General features: G+C 34.8%; 2 protein-coding genes across 23 annotated transcripts in view; one reads left to right on the forward strand and one right to left on the reverse strand.

Annotated features, from left to right (window-relative positions):
• The window catches only part of otx2a (orthodenticle homeobox 2a), a 238,883-nt gene that overhangs the window by 53,095 nt on the left and 161,624 nt on the right, over positions 1-24,164 (forward strand). The window lies entirely within an intron of this gene.
• Positions 1-24,164, reverse strand: part of fam13a (family with sequence similarity 13 member A) — a 96,750-nt gene that overhangs the window by 51,471 nt on the left and 21,115 nt on the right. For 16 of the 22 annotated variants that reach the window (XM_073954802.1, XM_073954778.1, XM_073954783.1 and 13 more), the window contains 5 exons: positions 20,809-20,956; positions 20,213-20,299; positions 15,150-15,239; positions 10,488-10,580; positions 3,985-4,199 (listed from right to left, as the gene is read on the reverse strand). In XM_073954802.1, the coding sequence (XP_073810903.1) occupies positions 3,985-4,199; positions 10,488-10,580; positions 15,150-15,239; positions 20,213-20,299; positions 20,809-20,956 (633 nt within the window). Of the gene's footprint in view, positions 1-3,984; positions 4,200-6,140; positions 6,496-10,487; positions 10,581-15,149; positions 15,240-20,212; positions 20,300-20,808; positions 20,957-24,164 lie in introns of those variants that run through there. The other 6 variants (XM_073954849.1, XM_073954820.1, XM_073954847.1 and 3 more) reach the window with 4 other exon arrangements.

The following is a 24,164-nucleotide window of genomic DNA, read 5'->3' on the forward strand; positions in this document are numbered from 1 at the left end:
GTCATTAGCATCATTTTCTGTGATTTTACAACACATATTTATTGAGTCATAAAAGGACAAGGGTTAAAATGGAAAAAGGAGTAAGGTAATAAAATGTTAGATTTATCTGCTAACACTGCTGTGATTTAACCAACAGATAAGACAAAAATGGAGTATATTTAGATTGTAATGTTTTGTCACAGTTTGAAATTATGTTATGGTGCCACCTCTTTTTTCAGAGTAAAATAATCCCAGTATTCCAGTAACCAGAAGGAAATTGCTGAGAAGCTTAGATAAGCATTTCAGAGTTTTAAAGCTTTGAAAACATGTGCACCTGATCTGCTCTTTTCAAGATTTCACAGGATTATTGCTGCTCTGAAATCTTTTTTACTGAATTTCTGTAGCCATAAAGATAAAGAATGTAACCTAAAATAAGTAATTAACCCGCATGTGTGGGTATTGTTTAACATGGTGATAAGCTATCACATGTTTGTTTTTATTGCATTGTGCTGTTTTGCTGCTCTTTATATACAAACTATTGTTTATAAATTGCTGTAGAAAGGAGATTTTTTTTTTTGTATTTCTTAATCATGTTTGATAAGAAAATAATGATCGCGTGTTTATAAAGTAAAGGGATGCAATGAAAGTGTTACAAAAGATTGCTTATATGATTTTGAAAAATGCTGTCCTTTGAACTCTTTTGAGCAACAAAACATTCAACATTGTTTTTAACAATAATATTAAATTGATTTCAGAATTATCGTGTGGCGTAGAAGACTGTAATGCTGAACATAGCTTAGCATTACATCAATAGATTGCATATACACTGTCAAAAATCATAAATTACGAAAACTTCAAATTAAGGCAACCAGCATCAGGACATTTTTAAGTTTACTCAACTTAAAAGTCAACGGTGTCTATGTTTATAAGAATTAGAAAAATCAGTGATTCCTGTCCAATCAAATCGCACATAGAAGGTAAATGGCATAAAAATTAACTACGTGAAGACATGGGCGATTTATAATTGCAGAAAACTGTTTGGAAGCATTAAAAGTGTCCAAGAAGATGTCCAAAATCTTTACACGCATTGACCCAGAGACTTGTTTAGATGCATGTCACTGATGAGAAGATGACGGATGTTAAACAGCCCTAAACACCCAGCAGGCACGGTACCTCAACATGACGTCAGATTGACGTTGTACCTCAACGTCGTGGGGACGTTGCATTTTGTTTGGAAATGAAAATCAGGTTGACATCAGAACCCAATGTCAAGCCGACCTCAATGTCTTAACGTCCAACCTAAAATCAACCAAATATCAATGATGTTACTGCTTGACGTTGTGTGGACTTTACCACTATGATGTCTATCAGATGTTGAATTTTGGTTGCCATACCTGACGAATAAATGTCTGTATTTGTCATCAATATGATGTTGGTTTAAGATGTTGACTCAGTACTAAAACACTATAGATCGCTGGAAAACACTCACAAGCTCTAATGGACTACAGATTCCCCATTTCATGGACTACAACTCCATACATGCGCTCCGTTCACGCACACATGTTCCTGATCCCGACTGATTGCACACACACCACCGGAGCATTTTCAAGGACTGATTGCACACACTATTTAAGCTGCATGCACAGATACCTCGGGATATTGTAATGTTTTCATGTCTGAGTATTTTCCTGTCTGGAAATTTTTTTGGTAAACTTTCAGTTGTATGTTTAATTAACTAGAAATATGAAGTCCTAATAATTTAAAACTTTGTTTACAAAACCTGATAGTTTAAGTAACTGCAAATAATCAAAAGTTAAGGAAACAAAAGTTTCAGGCAATTGGCTTCAGAAGATTTTTGAGTTTGAGTCACAGAAAACACAGGCAACCAACATATTCAAAAATAAAATTAAATAGTTTTTTAAAAGTCATGAACAATTGAACAATTTTCAAAAACAAACAAAAAAGAGAATAAAAACAGGTTGTTTTATTTGTAAACTACAAAAAATATCTGTAAATTAGCAGCTTCTCTTATTTTGTTATTCATGTTTTTGTTTTTCCACATTTATTTATGCGATTGAATTGCATTGTGGAACCTTGAAGATTCTTCAAACAACTTATAACCTTGAAGTACTGAAAAGTGACTTTTATGTGACTTTTATTTTTACTAGTTTAAAGTGATATTGTCTGTGTTGGTGTTGTATATTATGCTGCAAAAATCTTGTAATAAGCTGCCAGCACATTTTATGTTATTTCTGACTCATTTCTCTCTATATTCTTTTTTGCTTATAAATTATATTATTTTAAATTACTAAATTGTCAATAAAAGTTACTTTGTTAAACCGTAGAGTTGAATTTTCCACATTAAAAGTCAATTGCAGGTCCCATATTGCAATTCACAACTGTAAATAAATGGAAAACACTTAACAGAACAATTAACAGATATTTTTACAGTATAGTTTGGTTCTCTTGGTTCAAACAATAATACATTTAGCCCTGATTTACTTAGAATTTACGGTCTCACATTTATGTTCAAGCCCTAGGACCTTTAAACAAATGTTGTAATGACAGGACAACAGTGCTGTGTGCTGGGCTAAACACACTTATTGTATGTCTAAACATTATATTTATATTTTGCTATTGTAAACAGGAATTCCCTCATCACACCAACCATTTTATTTTTAACAAGAAAACAGGTCTGCTTGAGGATTTTCTTTATTTCAGGGTTGCAGCTTGTTAATTCTCATTCTATTTTTGGCTTGTTTGGATGTCATTAGTCTGAGTTGCATTCATATATTAGCCAAATTGCACCAAAGTTCAAATGGAAACAGATTGACACCCATATTTTCAGAGGTCTCGCTCTGTTTGTTTTGTGCATAGCAAGGTGGCAACCTATTCTGTTCAGCTGAACTGTCAGAGCCGTCACACCAGAGTTGCTTTTAAGAGTAGGTCAAATGGTTTTCCAGGAAATATCCCATTTGCAGTTTGTAATGTAGCTGTCATTCAGTGTAAACTCTCTGCAAAGTTGCTAAAAATAAGTATGATATATAAAGTATCTTATAAATCTTATGAAGACCTAAGTCTTATAAAAGAAAGAGTCGACTCTGAAAAGCCTTAACAAATTATTATATTTTCGATTCTTTTTCCTGCTCTTGTAAACTTCTGCACGGTCAAAGTGACACATTAGCATAATCCCTGCCTATCCACAAAATTTGAACACTCTGAAATGGGCGTTTAGTTTCACATACAGAATAGATACAGAACTGCCAATCAAAACAGACTTGGCTAGCTGACCAATCAGAGCAGAGTTGGCTTATGGAAGGGAGGGGCTTACAGACCTTAAGCCTCAAAGCGATTCAAACAAACTGAATCAAAATCATTCCAGAATAATCCTGATATTAAATGCATATTAGCATAAAAACGCATTAAAAATATGCATATTTGATGCATTTAAAGCTGTTGTAGGGAACTCCGGACACTTTAAAATACCATGTGACATTCTGTTGAATAAAAAAAAAAAACACTTTTCCACTGTCATGCAGAATGGTTTTAATATGATTACAAATTATTCTCACCTGGGAATTCTAAGAAAGGTTTGACAATTGTTAAAAAACGTGACAACTTGAAGTCGCCACTCTTTTGCATGGCTGCCAATTTCTCCATAGCTGGTTATTCAAAACACGCTATTTATTTATCTTTGTTAATCAACGAAATAAATGTCTGGATAAAAAAGTAGTCCCAAAAACTGAAATATTTGCTAATCGCCCATATTGCAGTTTATGTAACACTTGCATTGGCAAGGCAATTAATGGCGCATTTGTATTGCATTCCAAATAGTTCCAATATCAGCACTCTGGGAAATAAAACCAAATCAAATAAAACTAAATGCTGATTGGACCAGATGAGTACGGAATGGAGTGGTTTAACAATAAAAACCACTCAGAACAATAGTAGTAAATGAGCTAAACATAACCTGTCTAGTGTAAAGGTGTCTAAATGTGCACTGACCTGTTGAAGGTTCCTGTTGATCTAGCAGGGCTCATGGTCACGTTCATGCTGTCAGCACTAGGGCTGAAACTCCCGTCTGGACTGTGCAGATGAAACTGATCTCCAGCACCTGAGCTTCGGTCTGGAAGATGGGGCGAAGGTCTGGAGACTGGATCACCAGAGGGAGTCGGTTGAGGAATAGATCTGGACATAGCTTCTGTCTTAATCTTCTTCACCTGAAATATAAAAATGAATAGACTGATTAAAGAATAAAAAAGAGAATGAAGCTGGGGGTTTTGATTATCTTTAGTGCAAACTGTTACAAAAATGACCTGAGGAATTATATATGATAAAACTTTAGACGTACCACATAGAACTAGTGTGGTAAATGCAAAATTTAAGGTAGAACTGCCTAAGAATGTCCTTTTGACATGAAATAATAATCATGTTTAACTGAAAACTATTTGAATTTATTTAGACTGATTAATTGTTTGGTTACATTTAGTTTCTTTGAGCTTTTAAGAGTTTTTGCAAGGAAAAATCAGCAAAAAATAAAGAGAGTAATTTTGTTAAAAAAAAATTATAACAATTGGTGTCAAAAAAGTATTGTTCAGGAACCAATATCGAAATCAAAGTATCGTATCGAAAAGGTTTAAACGATACCCAGCCCTAGGCAATAATGAACAAACAATGTGATGGTTTGTACCTGAAAAATGCATTTAACACTGTAAATATAATCTCATACAGGCTTACTAATGTTTTACCACATGATTTTATTTGTATAGGATGTAATATTCCTGTGATGATGTTGTTGATATTACCGCACAAAAAACAACAGTAAAACCACACACAACATCCAATGTCACATTTTGTGATACCAAACAACACTCTCGTTTTGCTTGGCTCATTTATTGTGTGGTAAATTTAAGTTGTATGGATGAAGTCCTCCAGAATTACCACATTTTTTGTAAGGAAAGTTATGTAAAAATAAGTTTAGCGCATGTTTGTTGTGTTAATGTATTAAAATATGTTTACATTTCTGTAGTATTTACCACAGGATTGTGTCATATTGTATATATTATTCTTGTAATATTCTTGTAGGTATTACCATACAAGCAAAACAACAGAAAAAACCCATTCAGTCGTAATCCTGTCCTATTTTGCTTGGCTTATTTGTTTTGTGGTAAATTTAAGTTTTATTAATGAAGTACTCCAGAATTACCACATTTTTGTAAGGAAAGGCATGTAAAATTAAGTTTAACACATATTTGTTATGTTGATGTATTAAAAGATGTTCACATTTTTGTAGTATTTACCACAGGATTGTGTCATATTTTATGTACTGTTCCTTTAATATTACCATACAAGAAAACACCAACAGAAAAACCACATAAAGCATTCGATTGTAAATATTGTGATACCAAACAACAGAAAAGGCTGTGGTAATCCTGTCATATGTGTCTTGACTCATTTGTTGTGTGGTAAATTTAAGTTGCACTGATGAAGTACCACAGAATCACCATGTTTTTGTAAGGGAATGTGTGTTAAAAAAAAGTTTAGCCCGGTTTATTGCGTTAATGTTTATATTTTATTCGCATTTCTGTAGCATTTACCCCAAGATTGTGTCGTATTTTATGTACTATTCCTGTAATATTCTTGTTGGTATTACCATACAAAAAACATCAACTGAAAAACCACATACAGCATTCGATTGTAAATTTTGTGATGCCAAACAAACAGAAAAAGCTGTGCAAATCCTGTGATGATTTTGCTTGGCTCATTTGTTGTGTGGTAAAGTTAAGTTGTATTGATGAAGTAGCCCAAAATTACCACATTTTTGTAAGGTAAGGCATTTAAAAATAAGTTTAGCACATACTTGTTGCGTTAATGTATTTTATTATGTTCACATTTCTGCATTATTTACCCCATGATTGTGTCTATTTTCATGTACTATTCCTGTAATATTCTTGTTGGTATTAACATACAAACAAAACAACAGAAAAAACACATTCAGCATACTACGGTAAACCTTTATCATACTGTACAAAGAAAAAATCTGTGGCAATCCTGTCATATTTTGCTTTGTTGTGTAGTAAATTTAAGTTGTATTGATGAAATCAGCACATTTTTTGCAATAAAAGGTGTGTATAAATAAGTTTAGAGCATATTTGTCTTACCTTGCTAACCGATAACGGCACTACCTGGCGAAAACCTGTCGAATAAGTGTAATATGCAAAAAATCGCACTCGCAGATAAGCCAAGTCGGGTTCAGGTCGACTCATTGCCAATTAACGATGAGAACAACTAGCTGAGCTTCAAATAAACAACACCCATGTATTACAGGACCTTAAACTAAACGAAATCGCAGTCATTCAATCAGTCTGCAGCTGTAAATCTGTTTCGCCTCAAGAGACAATTGAAATTTAAACCTAGCATTGATTTCTGAACAACAGCCCATCAGAAGCAATGACCAAATGTACCTCGCTTTGCAAATGAGATCATGCAATATATTCACGTAACACAAAAGACTACAATAGGATTAGATTGATCCTCCGGCCACTTAGTCGGGAAGGCTCAGACGGTCAGTAGGTAATGGCTTTGACTGGGGTAAAGAGGACTCTATCGATTGTAGTCCACGTGGGAGTCATTTAAGGCACAGTAACTGAGTGAGATCTGGACATCGATACGCTAATGTGTTAATGATGCAAACGGCAACCGGGAAAATCATTGTTTCATTGAGTTCTGCATTAAAAGCCTTGCAATGACTGATTAGAGAAAGGTTGGAGAGTTGACATCACAGGTTACCATGGAGTACATGAAACAGTCACCTTCCTGTGAAGAGTTCAGGCAGTTCACCATCATATAAAGCAAATGTAGAGCTTTTGAGAGTCTCAGAATATATAGTGCACCAGTGGTGGAAAGAGTAGTGAAAAATCATACTGAAGTAAAAGTACCATTACTTGCCTAAAAATGTAGTGCAAGTAGAGTAAAAGTATCTGTTGTAATTATTACTCAATGTATTTTGGTCATCATACAGCAAACATCCGTCATCTTCTCATCAATGACATGCATCTAAACAGTCTCTGGGTCATTGCGTGTAAAGATTTTGGATATCTTCTTGGACACTTTTAATGCTTCCAAACAGTTTGCTGCAATTATAAATCGCCCATGTCTTGGGCTAGTTCATTAAGAGGCGATTTACCTTCTATCTGCAATTTGATTGCACAGGACTGATTTTTCTAATCCCCATAGACTGGAAAAAAATACAGTAGTGACTGCAGGTTGAAGGAAAGTAGTGGAATAAAAGTACTCAATGTACTCAAGGGAAAGCAAAAGTACACAATTTTAAAACTAGAGTACAATTAATAAAGCACAATTTCTGAGGAAAAAAAAAAAGATTACAGTACTTTAAGTATGTAATTTAAATTGTAATTTGTTATCTTACACCACTGTAGTGCACTAATTATATATTGTTTTTAAACACTAACACATACACACTAGTGCCTTTCACACATACTGTAGACTTTACTTGGGCGAGACGCCAAGGTATATTAACAGCCACCCACATATAGTTAGTGACACATTTTTTACTATGATTACTATGGTTAAAATAGTGTAAAATCTCTGCAGACCCACAGAGACGCACCTTTTTGGAATTTAAAAAATTTGTCCGGCTGGGCTTTCTAAATGTCCTAAAATGTCCGGGAATTCATCTTTTGCTTTGACTTTCTATAGCTGTCGTTAATCGTATGCATTTGTGCATTACCTGTCAACTTAAGCCTACTTTCGCTTGGCTTTGCAGCTGACTGTGGACGCACAGCCGTAAGACCGAGAGAAACATTAAATAATTCATTCTTGAATCGACTAAGAAAAACTTTACTATATACTAGAGGTGTGAATCTATACTGGTCTCACGGTTCGGTTCGGTTACGATTATCATGCCTTCGGTTCAATTCGATATCTCGGTGCATTACGGTGCATTGACGATGCTTTCTATATACAGTGTTATATTTTAGGGGGGAGGCTATAACAAGCTGTCTGTATAAACACACAGACACACAGCACCACACTGTCTCTCATTCACACACATACACAAACATAGACAGCAACAAACAAATAAACAAACAAACACACACACAAACACACACTTAAGCCCTCGCAACAGGGAGAGCTCGAGCTGAGCGTAGCAGAAAAACGAAAAAAAGCTCCTCTCAGCGCGAGCTCTCCCAGCTAAACACATATTGCGAGGGCTTAAACGGAGCAGTGCTCGTAATGTCGAGTGAAAAAAAATAAAAAAACATCTGTGAAACATAACCAGCTTTGTCTTTTTGTAGGAAACACACTTTAGATCTTTTTAGGGTAAGAGGTTTTTGAGTTATTGCCGTCTAACACTGAATGTGTCAGGAATATCGAAAACAAAACTAACTGAACTGTGCTCATTTCTGGCGCCCCCCTGGATATACAGCGCCCTTAGCATTTGCCTATACTGCCTATGCCACGGGCATATTTTGTAAATACTCGCGCTCACCTCCCTCGCGACAGATCGCATAGGAGATAAATGACGTCAGTACATAATAACCGGTTATGATTATTACTGAACTGATACCGAATTGTCTGCGTCTGCATCACGGTGCACCGAAGAAACAATTAATTTTGACACCCCTACTATATACTCTGAGAAGTTGACATGACTGGTCTAAACTGGCTGCAATATATATATGTCCACCAAAATATCATAAAAACTTACAAAAAATATCTTTAAAATGTATATAAACTGCAAAAAAATCAACAACATGAATTGTTCATAATTCCATTAAACATTTTACTTCTAAAATAAAACAATTGTTAAAATACAGTACACTCAAAAAATGACGTTTCCTGTTTGTTCAAACCACTGATTTAAATTGAGCAGAAACAACACAATTCTTGAGTTTTGTTTGGGGACCCCTTTAATTGTTTTACGTTCAACCCACTTAAATTTGTAAAAATGAATAAGTTCACTTAATTCCTTCATGTTGTCCCAACTCAAATCGATTGTGTAGAACCCAGCATTTACAGCGTAACACACCTTTAAAATAGAATAGCTATCTTGATTGATTTTAAAAGCTTAAGTACAGATCATTACTGCTGTTTACATTATAAGTATGTGTGTAGATAAACTAGTTACTCATTGACTGTAGATAAGAGGTCAGACTTTTAAATATAGATAGAAGACTTGTATGCTCTCCAATGCTGACTTAATCAATATTATTACATATTATTACATTTTAACAGAAACTTTGGTATTGCAAATCAGAGATTTCAAAATTATAATTTACTCCAGCATTTACATTATTGAGGTAAACGTGATGCAGCTTTTCAGGATTGCAGGATGTAATATGTTTACTGTCACTTTGGATTAATTGAATATACACTACCTGACAAAAGTCTTGTCGCCTTTCCAACAAATAATAAGTTGACTTCTAGTTGATCATTTGGCATCAGATGTGGCTTATATGAAAGGCAAAGGCCTTTAGATTAAGCTTATTTTACCAAAATATAATATGATCATGGCTTGATTTTTAATTATTTCATTATGACAGCAAGGTCTGACTTTGACAAAAGTCTTGTCACTTAACAGAAATAATGTACAGTATAGAGTAACAGACATTGGATTAAGAATATATAATAAAGAAATATAAAGATAAAGAAAATATAAAAGGCAGTGGAGAAAAAATTCATATTGTGTATGACTCCCATGAGCTTAGAGGACTGCATCCGTACATCTCTGCAATGACTCAAATAATTTATTAATAAAGTCATCTGGAACGGCAAAGAAAGCGTTCTTGCAGGACTCCCAGAGTTCATCAAGACTCTTTGGATTCATCTTCAATGCCTCCTCCATCTTACCCCAGACATGCTCAATAATAATGTTCATGCCTGGTGACTGGGCTGGCCGGTCCTGAAGCACCTTGACCTTCTTTGCTTTCAGGAACTTTAATGTGGAGGCTGACGTGTGAGAAGGAGCGCTATCCTGCTGAAGAGTTTGCCCTCTCCTGTGGTTTGTAATGTAACGGGCAGCACAAATGTCTGCATACCTCAGGCGGTTGATGTTGATCATCCACTCTGCAGATCATTCACACTCCCCCATACTGAATGTAACCCCAAACCATGATTTTTCCTTCACCAAACTTGACTGACTTGACTTGACTGGTCCATGCGGGTTCCAGTAGGTCTTCTGCAGTATTTGTGATGATTGGTATACAGTTCAACTGACGATTCATCAGAAAAATCTACCCTTCCAAATGATCAACTAGAAGTCAAGTTATTATTTGTTGCTCTTACAACTGGGATCAACGACTAGACTTTTGTCAGGCAGTATACATCTTTCCTAAATAAATGGTTCATTTTTGGTTACAGATTCTATTTTAAGTGGCTATATGTTCATCTTTAGTTTTATAAACCTTGGAATTTTGAACATTATGATTTTCATTATTTCCACTATTCATTTAAACCCTTGCCTGATGTTTTGCAGCAACTCTTACCTTCTTTTTTCTTGGTGTGGGTGTAGGGTCGTCTGCACCTGACTCATTTTCTCTTGACAGGTCTGCACTGTCAACTGTAGTGCATTGAGTGACCTAGCAAAAAATAAAAATAAAAAATAGGAACACCATGTGATCAGTCAGCAATCTAAAATGTGTAGTGTTCATACTTGCATTCACACACATTAAAGGAGACGTATTGTAAGTCTTAAACTATACTATAAATAAGTCTCTAAGGGTGCTTTCACAACTGTGAATCGATTCAGTTGTTCCGAAACAGAGATTACAAATGTTACATTGTTGCTCTTTGCTCTTGGAGCGGTTCGCTTTCACACGGCAAAGTTTCTAATCGGACCAAAAGAGCTAAAACAAGTCACGTGCGGGTAAACTCTCCTCACATTGGTCAGAGTGTCAGGGTTTATTTTGCAGCGTCCCGCTCAGCTGTCAGGAGAGGTGGTGGTTTGGTGGTGATTGACAGGGTGCGCGCATGCGACGTGTCTGAGGAGGGGAGGTGGGGAGGGGTGAGAAGGGTGTGCGACGATGCCTATTTGAGGACCGGGAGGGAGACGCGAGATTACCAGGAGATCATCACTCGTTTGCGGGCATCCAGAGACTCGCAAAACTTCCTGCCATACTCATAATTCTCCCTTCATATGCCTATTACATATCCATAAAACATTGTGATATAACCGCGCTCGGATCTGATCGTTTTCTCACTGGAATCGAACCGCTCTAGGGTTCGTTTCAATCGAGCCGAGACCACCTCACTCAGGTGGTCTCGGAGCAATTGCTTTGGTGCGGAACAGAGCGCGATTGCCCTGTTCACATATGCCAAACGAATCGCGCTAACTGGGCAAACGAGATACGTTCCGAAACAAAAGTGTAGGTGTGAAAGCACCCTAAATATAAATATACTATAAATATAAATATACTATAAATAATTCTCTGATTTCCTTAGGGTGTGTATGTGAAGTTTCAGCTCAAACTACCACACAAATAATACCTTATTATTAATAATAATTACTCTTTTAAACATTCCCCTCTTTAGGCTTTCTTCCAAATTGTGCCATTTTGGCGACTGTGGCTTTAAATTTAAACGAGATTGTGCTTTTAAAAAGAGCATGGAGCTATAAAGCCTGTGTGTCACCATGGCAGCAGATTCGAATTTACTGCAGTAGGAGAAGCTGCATGAATGTTTTCTTTTTTTAATATATAACTTGTGCCTCAGAAGACAGTATGCCGATGTGCAATGAACGTGTGGTGGCATTTAAAGGCATGAGACGTGGAGAACAAACGCTCTTGACAGCGCTGGAGGTCATTATTAATATAACAACACCAATACTGACATGGTTAAGGTGTTTTAGAATGAGCAAAACAACATTACAGATGTTTTACAATGTGCTCAGCCGCCTGGTTTGTCCATTCACACACATTTTTATCATCAAATGATCTCTTAAAACGAAATCACGTGGAAATCATTCTGGAGTTAGTTCGGTAAAAGTGTTTCCGTCGTAGTTTATGTGCATCTTATTGGGTTAAGTTTTTCCTACTCAGTTACGCGCATGCATTTTGTTTGTGCATTTTCAAAATGTATACGCATCTTGGCGTTTCCATCAGCGGTTTTTTTATGCTCATAATTAAAAATGAGCATAAAAATAGGGGGATGGAAATGTAGCAATTGGTGGAGAATCTTCAAGTAATGTATTGACTAGTTACATTTCAACAGAGATAATTAACACACCCTTCAAGATTCACCATATTGGAGATGGTCTATCACATTGATTATTAACAAAAAATTCAAAACAAAGTATGTACAGTAAGCACAGTTATTGATTGCTATGGAATGCATTAAGCATGTCAATGAGAAGCACAATGCTAGAGTTCAGCAAGATCCTTTGTTTTTTTTAGAAACTTAAAACCTAGATGCAATGCATTGATCAATTAAGGGTCCGATGAAGTCTTTGTGACCTTTAACACTTGTATAGGTTAATGATAAGCAAACCATTTCTTTCACGTTTCTGTGATTGTTTGTATTGAAAACTCAATGACAATAACAATGAAATCAAAACTAGGAAATGCGAAACTAAGAGATAAAGAGTATCCAATCTAAATAAGTCAATGAGCAAATGTTCATCAGCTTGAAATGGCAGAGAAGTCAAGATAACTTCTGTCAAACTCGGATGTCAACAGATGTCCCATGTATGAAGTTCTATTTGTTTATGCTGCTTTTCCCAAAACAAAATGCTGGAAATCTGAGAAGGCCAGTTCAGCTAGTGCTACATGTTTGAATGATTTCATTGACCCCTCATGAAACTGGAAGCGTCTCCGCTGTAGGAAGTGCTCTTATTTTTCACAAAAGTCACATCATGTCTTTTTTTCCATCAGCAATTCTCAGCCTGTTTACTTCATCGCTTTGCAGATTAGACGGTTCTCCCACAGGCCTTATCTGGTCTAACTCGGTTTGATCAGCACCACATGTCTATGTAAACACAGGACTTTCAATAGCTTTGGATTGCAAAGATAACACAAAAACACAGCATTTGGCGGTGTGTGTTACGACCTTAGAGATATTTCAGGAAGATGGCGAAATATTTCAGATTTACGAATGCGAAGACGCTTCCTTCCAGGAAACCACAATGAGGATTTCACTCTCAACTTACTTGTGGTTAATGGCTAGATAAGAGATCACACAACTAGTGCTTAATTTTTCCTCATTGACACTGCAATCTAATATATTGTGATGGAATTTATAAATGGTGGTTGTAATTTACAGTTAACAGTTCCAGAAGTAGGAAGTATTTCTTATGGTATTTTATAAGAATGGGTATTTCCTAATATGTTGGTTTAACTTGTATGATTTAATAAACATAAAATTAATTGTTTGTTCGTAATAAGATCTATGCATTGTGTGAATTTTTATTTCATTTCAATTATACACTGTAAAAGGGATTAGTTACTTTACTTTAAAATTTCCAGTTAACCCGTTGCCGTTAAAGCAACATATTGATTTTACTTTTAAAAAAGTCAGTAAACCCATTGACTTAACTTTTATAATTATGCACACAGTTTGTTTACTAAATAGTTATAAGGCAACAAGTTTTTTTTTAGGTAATCGCTTTTTACAAGATATTTGTCAAGGGTGGGGATCAAAGCAAAGAATAACAGAGACGAGGATCCAAGTACAGGTAAAATAAGATTATATTTATGCAAAACAGGGACAAATAAAAGTGGCTGGTACAAAAAAGGCAATACAAAAAATGTAATCAAAAAACTGGCATAAAGACAAAATTAGGGATGGCTGACATGAAACTGACGTTTCGGCACAGTGTTGAGATCCCGAAGCGCAAGTGTTTCAAAACACTGCACCGAAGCATGATCCGAAACACCCAGGTCACGTGACTAAAGTGTTTCGAAACACCTGGTCACGTGACTAAAGCGATTTAAATCGTTGATCATTACAGAAGCATTTCGAGACATGGAGAATTTGCATTTGACTGACATGCTCAGAATTAAGTTTCTGTCCCATATGGCCAAATGGACCGTGCGTATGCACATTGTCACTGTGTTTCAAATTAATTTTGAGTTCGAATCCCGTACAAATACTCCAACATCATGATTTTATGTGTTTTAATAATGTTACTGTATTATGGTGTTGTCTAGATAGGATAAAGCTGCGGATACGCCAACAATTTAGCATCATTTTTGTAACACTCTAAAACAATAATGAATATTTTTACAGTACTGTGATGGTTGGGTTTGGGGTTTTGGATTGACGTTAATAAAATACAACAAATAGGAAATTTAATGAATAATATAAATAATTCTTGTTAACTTCTGGCCACAACTGTATCTGATCTAGCAACAACCCTGTTTTATGACCAAAACAAGACAAATTTATTCACAAAAGTGTTTATTCGAATGTCAGACCAAAGTTGAAACGAAACGATACAAGAACAAAGCATTACCAACTGATAGTAAAGCATTTCAAAATAACTTCAGCCTGGAATCGAACCCACTATCCCCGTATGGTGTTCACAAATCCTAACTGCTTGTCTAAATCACTTGAAGGTTCAATGCTACAAAGTGGTGTTTAATACCTCAATTTGCTCAAATGTTCCTTACTGAAGCTGTTCCAGTGCAATACACAAAAAGTGACCACTAGGTGTCACTGTAGAGACGGGTTTCTAAACGTTTCGAAGCTTGGACACATTTGCTTCGACTGTTTCAGTGTTTCATGAAGCCTCGTTTTGCCCACCACTAGTCAAAATAGGTAGCAAAAGATCAAACAATAAACAAGGCTAAGATCAAAAACCAGGCGAAACAAAAAAATACAAACATACATCAACATCAAAAACTCCATGCTAAACTGGTGTATGTGCGGTGTATAAATAGTCTGAATGATCAGGAAACACAAGTCTCAGCTGTGTGTGTCTCATCAGCCGTGATGAGCAGCTGGTGTGTGTGACATGGCCTGATAGGATTTGTAGTTCCTCAACATGACATTTGTAGTTCACCAGCGATCTGTCAGGAGTGGATCGCTGGTGATCGTGACCGTATTTGCCAGCAAAAATAAAAACTATTCAAGCCCTCTACATTGCGTATCTGACAAAGCAATTCTATAAAAGAGATATGGTTATCTAAATAGAGAATATTGGTGAATCTTACCTTTTTTTTTCTTGGTGTTGATGCAGGGTTGTCTGGACTCAACTGTTTTCTTGAAGAATCTGTATTTTCAACTGGAGTGCATTGTGTGACCTAATAAAAAAAAATAGAGATTAGTCAAAACATTTGGATTTTTATTATAGGTGATATTATAGATATCATTTAACTTGAAATGCCACTTGAAAACAGCATAAAACAAAAGCGCATTAATGTCCCAAAGGTTTTAGGTTAGTGTGGTTTAAAGGTTTTTGACTAGGGCTGCACAATATATGGAAATTATCAAAATATGGCAATTGTAAATACTTCAATATACACATCACAATGGTTTGCAATAAATTAGTGGTTTCATACAAAAGTATCTTTTGTACCTGTCATTACACAGCTTGAAAAAGTGATACCGATTTTAGTAAGGATGCTGAAATATGACCCCGCAAAAGAGACGTGTTAAGAAAGCAATAAGACTGCACGTTAATCTACTCTTTCAATTGTTTCTGTTTTGCTGATTGTTCTTAATGTTTTCAGGTTTATAAATCTGTTCCAGTAGAGGAAAGGGCTGGTGATGTTTTGTTTATTTTTGTTTTATGCAACATTTAAACAAAGCTGTATTTTTAAAAGATGTACAGATGCTGGTTTTCCTAGAAATAAAATGAAATACATGTTGGTGTAACAATATTTAGTATGGTATTGCATATCAAATATAGCATTGTTTTTACATGCTATCGCATTTTTCTTCAATATCACACCGCCCTAGTTTGACTTTTGCAATGATGCATTAAATTGATTAAAAATGACAGTAAAACGGGTATAATGTACAAAGGATCAAATATGCTGATTAAAAAAGAAACACTATTTCCAAAAGAATTCAAATAAACTGCACAACTTTTTAAAAAAGGTTTTTGTTAAATATTATCTAGTAGGATTGGGCGATGTCGACCAATTTGACATCGTACGGTGATTAATGTGAAACATCGCGATGGACGATGGCATCATCGTCATAGGCGGAGGTGAATGAATTATTTATGAATAACTATTTAATTTATAACAAGTTAATTATTTGTAGCCTACTGTTTCAATTACCTGACCCGCATGGTCTTTGTTTTACCCATAAACAAATCATAAATAAATAAAGAGTAGTTACAAACAAATTACCACCTGTCAATCACTTTTTCAGCAGGAGGTTGGTTGGTAAAAAAGGTGCCCAACCAACAGTATCTGAGGTTTTCACAAAAATTACTAAGTACAAGTGTGAAAGTAAAAGACTAAAGCAGTGTACTGATGCTGTGACACGTTACCTGGTAGACTCAAACGACCGAAGAGTCGTCAGATAGAGACAAGATCAAATAAATATCACGTTTAACAACTATCGTGAGACGTGATCCAGCGGTACATACTTTATTGCACTGCTCTCTGGAGCTACAAGCGCATGACAGTGTGTGTGGTCACATGATGTGCTTTCAGCTGTTCAGAAATGTTAGGTAAAACACGGTGAGGATGTAGATCATTTTCATTCCAAAATGCCATTTTAACACTAAGACGTATTAGTGTAAACGGGGACTAAGTGTTTATTTTTCGCGAGCTGGTTTGCAACAGGGGCAGAGGATCGGTGATGCCGGCTCAACATTGTGTTGTCTATTGGCCATCGGCAATAGACAACGGCATCGTCTATCGACCTAACCCTATTATCTAGACAGTATTATCAATGTGCAAATTAGCGTGTTGCAAAGATTTCTGAGACACTGAAGACTGACGAAAGTTCAACTTTAGCATCAAATACATATAGTGGGGGAAATAAAGTATTGATCACATCACCATTTTTCTCAGAAAACATATTTATAAAGGTACTGTTGACTTCTCACAAAATATTGGTAACAACCAAAGAAAGCCATATATGCAAAGAGAACAAAACTAATTAGTTTACAAATAAAATTATGCGTAAAAAAATGAAATCACGCAGAGAAAAGTATTAAACACATGAAAAAAGGAAGGTGTAGAAAGGCAGTGAAAGCCCAGACAGCAGCTGAAATCTCTCAGTACTTCATCAGCAACCCTCTGTCCTTCATCAGTGTAAATGGATATTCGCTGCTTCAGTTCAACATCTACATTAGCAGGATGATGAAGATGAAGCCAGGGTGGACATGTCAGAAAGACAGTGATCCAAAACACAGCCAAGGCAACTCTCAAATGCTTTCAGAGAAAGAAAATCAAGCTGTAGAATGGCCCAGCCGATCACCTGACTTGAATCCAATAGAGAATACAAAAGAAAGATCAGATTTGAAAGACGGAACCCACAGAACTAAATGACACTTTTTCAGATTTGTTTTGTTTTATTTTTATGTTTGTATTGTTTGACTTTTTACCTAAATCTGGTTCAATTCCATGTCAACAGCTCCCTTAGAAGTATTATTCCCAGGAAAAAAACATTACTTGTTCAATACTCCTTTCCCCCACTGTACATTTTTAAAATGTGTTCATGTACAACATGTCAAAATCTTGCTGTTTTACTGTTTATTTTGCACCAGAGACTTGTGAATATTAACGTACATGGAAAAACTAAAGCAGAGAAAAACTGCACCTATACACACGTTTTTAATCTACAGAAACAATATTATTGTTATTAAAACGTCACGCCAGACATTTAAGCGCGTCACGGTGCGTGCTGTTTCATAGAGAGAACATACACAAACATGAGACCCAGCCCATCTAGTGTGTCTCCAGCAGACACATACACATGACTTTGAGCACGTATGCATGACCACCGTCATATGCAGCTGACATCATTCAATTAGAAGGGAGAATTCAATTCACACAAAACAGAGCCCTCATTCTTTCATGCGTCTTGCACAAATGCGCATTAATAAAAGGAAACGCTGTGAATATGGGAAAACCTGATTACAGTGTGCACGTTTGTGCAATTTATCAAGAGAGCAAATACGCAGATGACTTTATGTATTTATTGACTTAGTGTTTATCAAGATATGTACTTGGCACGGGCTACTGTAGGTCTATTCTTCATCTTTCACTCAGTGTTGCTCCTCGGCGCATAAGCAAACACATCCTGTAGTCCACAAAAACACCTTTTGTGTTACCCTCAGGGGTGTAACTTTAATACCCATCGGAAAGACAAATACATCACTAGCCAGGCCTTTAACAGGAATTAAGGTCACAAGAATCTGATCCAAAGTCAGCATGATGGGAATTTCAAGAGATTTCGTATCCCGGATGAGCCCCTAACTTTACTGCCCAGCCCCTTCTGTGGTGATCGTCTTAATGCGCTGTTAAAGAGGCAACATGGTGCTATTTATTTTTAAAAAAATTTTGATAAGTGTTTTTATTGACAATATACATAACATTGTGTAGAATGTGAAATTACAAGTAATATCAGGATAACATGGTGCTATTTTAAAGGGCTTTTGTTTTGTAGATGTAGTATTGTATAAAAAACATTGTTTTCCACATATTGTGCATTAGAGAAATAGCTCTATTCCCAGTCTAGCTGAAACTATAGCTCTGCACAATATTGGAAAAACCTGACACTGTACAGGTATACACTCACTGGCCACTTTATTAGGTACACCAGTCCTACTAATTAACTCAAAAATCTAAAAATCAAAAGTCTGCGGATTTCTGCCGAATTATTTTGAGAGTATCATAACTAAAACCTTAATATGTGAAATAAAAAATAGCATCTTTTTAACTCTTATTTAATGTTTAAAATGCAAATCCAGTTAGATTCACATTATTAAGTAAACAAAGCAAGTCTCTCATATAACATAACTACTAAAAGACAGAAAATATTATTGTACAAACTGCATTGTACATATCTCAGATGAACATTTTCATATTAGTCAAGAATATTACTACTTAACTAAATAAATATAGATTTACACACATTTACTCAAGTAAATAAACAGAATCAATGATGGGCTAAAAATCTGCGAAAATCTGTGGAAAATCTGCGGAATTCACGCACAGATTCCAAAATCTAAATGAGCAGGAACCCTACTAATAAAGGCTTTTTTGATAAGATTTCTGATGACACCCTTTATAATGCAATATTTGATTATTTATTAATTAATAATAATTTTTTTGTTATTTTAGGATGACTTCAAATGTTTAAATTCAAAACTTGAAATGTTATGAAACATTAAGTATTAAAGTGCGTCATTATCATGTCTCATACGACTTTTGACACATTTGTATGCACAGTTTTTGCATTCGGATGTTGTTGTTTTTAATTCGATGAATGTGCATTTTCAGATGGAATATGTGTTTTCAGATATTATACACTTAAACAAATCCATTACAAACAGACTTTTTTTTTTACATTATGATGACGTATTTCTAACTGAAACAATATTTGAATGGGGGTGGGGTTTATTTTTGTGCTCCTCCTCTCATCTTTCACTAGCAGTGAACTAATGGCTGGAGGGTGTGACTTAATATATCTCGCCCACTCCATCAAACCAACATCTCATGGCAATACGTAACTTTTTGTTTTAGTAGCTAATTCGTACAATTTAGTACAATTTGTTCATCCCCCAATAACAGTCAGGTTTAGGGGTGGAGTTTGGTGCCACACCTCCTTTTAAAAATCAAACATTTATGTATGACTAAACTTTACGGATTAGCCTCGACAAAACGTAAAATAGTTACGTTTTCTGGTGAGATCCGGCTGGTCAAACTGATGTTCAGATGGATAGATTTTAATTCGATTACCAAAACAAACAGCTTTATTTTAAAGCAGATTAGATCAATTGTTCGCCCTAAGACTAACAATGTGCATTAGCAAACTAAACATTGTATATTTTGATTTGCTGCGCACTCTAAGTAAAGCTAATCCTAATGACTGCATTACTGGCCTTAAGAAAAGCCTTCGTTTGACTCAAGATCTGCATCATTTGGATTAACCTGAAAGCTGAGTCTTGTGATTGTGGCTTTCACCTCAGTGTTATTGGACGGCCGCTGTTTCTGAAGTGCATATGACTGTGGAAACACACCCGCACGCTGTCTGTATACCGTATCGCCTATACAGGTCTGCAAACACACATGCGATCACCCACCCGTACCTTCATCTTCTTGACACGTGGAGTTTGCGTCTGTGGAACCGGAGTGTAAAGTGACGCCTCTGTGCTTTCGGTGTTTGTTTTGGCCTCCTGGGAACATCAGAAAAAACAATGATGGACTGACATGAGGTCACCTGTACTCTCTGACCGCAGCAGTAAAAGCATTAGCGCACATGACCGCATGCCTTTCAGAAGAAGCTTGGCTTTACATGACGAAACTGAAAAAAAGAAAATGCTGTTGATGGTTGCATCATGAGAGAGATAGCTTGATGACGTTTTGGCCTGCCGATGCAAACAGACACAACGCAAGGTCAAGGAGAGACACTGACTATGTAGACTACCGGTCAAAAGGTGTACAACTTCTTGGGTATTCATGTACAGTACTCATTCATTCATTTTCCTTTGGCTCAGTTCCTTTATCTATCAGGGGTTACCACAGTGGAATGAACCTCCAACTATTGCAGCATATGTTTTACACAGGGCTGTGACCCAGTACTGGGAAACATCCATACACACTCTCATACATAAAATAATGATGTTGTTCCAAAAGTGCTCAGCAAATATTGACTTTTGTGTAAACGTGAAACATAAGGACTCACTTTGACCATGATGATGTTTGAAGACTCCTCTTCAGTCTGTTTTTCTTCCAGCTGAGACTCAAAGACGGCGCTGTAGTTCTGAATCAGCTTCGCCATAATGTTATTACAGATATTCTGTTCCCGTATACCATCAAAACCAGATGACACGCTGCAGGAAATAAAAAAAACACAGACACACGTGCTGTAAGACCTACAGTAAATGTGTAATTAACTTCTATCACATTAAGTCATAAAGACATAAAACAACACCTGGTTTTATTTAAGATCTGTTTGTAACACTTCTTTATTAAAAATGCAATCAAATTAAGATTTTAGAAAACATTTATCAAGAATAAAATGAGTTTTGAAAAATCAAGAAAATATTAAATTTAAAACAAAATTTAAATGAAAACGAAAATAAATTAAGAATGACATTTAAAACGTTTAAATGTCAAGAATAAAATAAATCTAGAATAAAAAATGGTAAAAAGATAACATAAAAAAATTATTATTTTAATGATCAAAAATGTACTTAAAAATTATTGTAGAAAAATATCAACCAAAAATAAAATGAAAACTCAGAAGTAACATAAATATTTAATTTAAAATAAATTAATAATAAAATTTAAATAAAAGCAAAAATAAATTCTTAATAAGATTTAAAATGTTTAAATGTCAAGAATAAAAAAATTAGCCAAAAATTTTAAGCAAAATGAAAAAAGATGAAAATAAAAAAACATAAGTAAATTAATAATTAAAAATACAATAACATTTTTGAAAAAATAAACTATTATTAAAATAAATAAAAAGTCAAGAGTAATAAAAATATACACTTTAAAATAAAACAAGTATAACATTTAAATGAAAGCAAGAATAAATTAAGAATGACATTTTTAACAGTTTAAATGTCAAGAATAAAAAATGAATCAAGAATTAAAAGTAAAACGAAAAAAATGAAAATAAAAACATTAAAAATAAATTATTATAAAAATACAATAAGAAAAATACAAAACATGTATAAAAAATAAATCAAGAATAAAATAAAATTTTAAAAAACAAGAGTAATATAAGTATTAAAATAAAACAAAAATTACATTTAAATTAAAACAAGTGAAGCAATTCAATAATAAAACAAAAGAGTGAAAAAAAAAAAAAAAAGGAGTAAAATGAAAAATGTTATTGTTCCCTAAGTGTGTGTGGGCCCACAGTGAGATACTGCCTGACGATAGAGAGTCATAAACATACAGTAAACTCTGCTACCGTATGGGGTCAGTAGGTGCTGAAGCTGACAGCTGTATTTGTAGTTTCATTTTCCCCAATAAAAGGAACATGTTGTACAGGGAGACTTAAGAAATATGTGAACACTTCCAATTCACACTAAGCTGAAGTTACACACACACGTCAAGGTGTCAAACACACATGCTGTAGTGACAGGGATTCCCTGAAACTGACCTCCTGATTTATTAATAGTGCTTGCGTTCAAATTGCATCGGCTGGCTACTTGCTACCTTACAAGTCATACCGGCGAATAGAGTATCACGGTAATGACACATCACGGAAAAATTAATGAATCCGTTTGCATTTCTCAAGCAAAGATACTGCAGATTAAAAGGAATGCAGATTAAATCGGGAAAAAACACTATGAAAATCTCAAAATGAACTTTTTTTAGTTGCACATTATCAGTTTCTGTCTATAAACTTAAATTAAAATGCATATTGTGCACATTTCCTGCAAAAAATAAAATAAAATAAACCTTTTCTCAAAAATTAGTTTGTATTGAGCCATAAATCTGACAAACAAACATTTTATTTTACTTTTTAATTTTTATTATGAAGTGATTAACAGAGATTTCCAAAATCCTCCATGTAAAAACATTTGACTGTAATTATACATATATAAAAATAAATGAAGCATTCATTTTGAACCTGACATCAACCACTGCTCAGATATTTGTGCTAGAAGTGTATGCAAACGAGCGCATATTTTATTTATAGTACCTTATTTACATATTTAAACATCACATTTAAAAAAAACGTAACACTTTACAGGTTTATCTTATGTGCTTAATTCAGTGTCAAATGCTAATAATGTGAGTTTAATTTCCATTTTACATGACATTTATTGCCATATTACTGAAAACAGCAGCAGCAGATAGTTTACCTCAGGTCCTGAAAATAAAATAAACCATTTGAAATTGAACTTTAGAGCTGTGACTCTCTGTGCAATGTATGTACGTTTGTACGTTTAATAATGTACGTTTGATAATGTTGAAGAGGTTTAATATGTATGACTTAGATTGTAATCCTTACCATTTTGTTGGAGTGCAGTGAGTGCACTGTTATGTTTTTCTGAATGCTTGTATTTAAACTTCTGTCATTTTTCGAAAAAATGAAGAAAAAAAAAATTTTTTTTAATCCTTTTTTATTCGTTTGTATTGATCCACAAATCTGACATACACAAACATTTTATTCTACCTTATTATTATTATTATTATTATTATGAAGTGATGAACAAAATCCTCCCTGCAAAAACATTTGACTGTAATTAATTTGTTTTCATATTACAGTTTCATTAAGCAGTCATTTTGAACCTGAAATCATTCAGTATTCAGGTATTTGGGATAAAAGTGTATCCAAATGAGCGCATATTTTATTAATAGTACCTTATTTACATATGTAAACATCACATTTTAGAAAACTGAACACTTTACAAGGTTGTTGATGTTAGTAAACGAACAATACATTTAATTAAAGAAAATTTGCAGTTTAAGTCGAAATTATTAGCCCGCCTGTTTATTTTTTTCCCCAATTTCAGTAACGAAATGAGAGTAAATAATATTTGACTAGATATTTTTCAAGACACTTCTATACAGCTTAAACTGACATTTAAAGGCTTAATTAGGTTAATTAGGTTAACTAGACAGGTTAGAGTAATTAGGCAAGTTGGTGTATAACGTTGGTTTGTTGTTTAGGTTATCGAAAAAATATATAGCCTAAAAGGGCTAATAATTTTGACCTTAAAACTTTTTGTAAAAAATTTAACACCAAATGAACTAAATTTAAATGACCTGTTGAAATATGATATTAATGTTCTTTTTGCTCTATTCATCCGCAATGATTTCTTCGTATCACATTATGTAATATCCAGCATCCTCAAGACGCTGAAAATATGAAAAGGTGTCGACATGAATCTTGAATGCGCATTTGGTTATGTGTGTTTTATGTCTGTTTGCGTTGTAGGGCAGATGGTATCTGGAATTATCTTGGCCTGTTTTTTCTCAGAGCCGTTCAGTTGTGAATAATCAGCCTAAGTGTTTCGGGGGCCTGAAAATAACAACCGAGTAATTTATGAGCGCAGAAAGTATGTGTGATATTTG

The sequence above is a fragment of the Danio rerio genome, chromosome 1 (genome assembly GCF_049306965.1).
Source record: "Danio rerio strain Tuebingen ecotype United States chromosome 1, GRCz12tu, whole genome shotgun sequence".
In the NCBI taxonomy this organism is placed as follows: domain Eukaryota; kingdom Metazoa; phylum Chordata; class Actinopteri; order Cypriniformes; family Danionidae; genus Danio; species Danio rerio.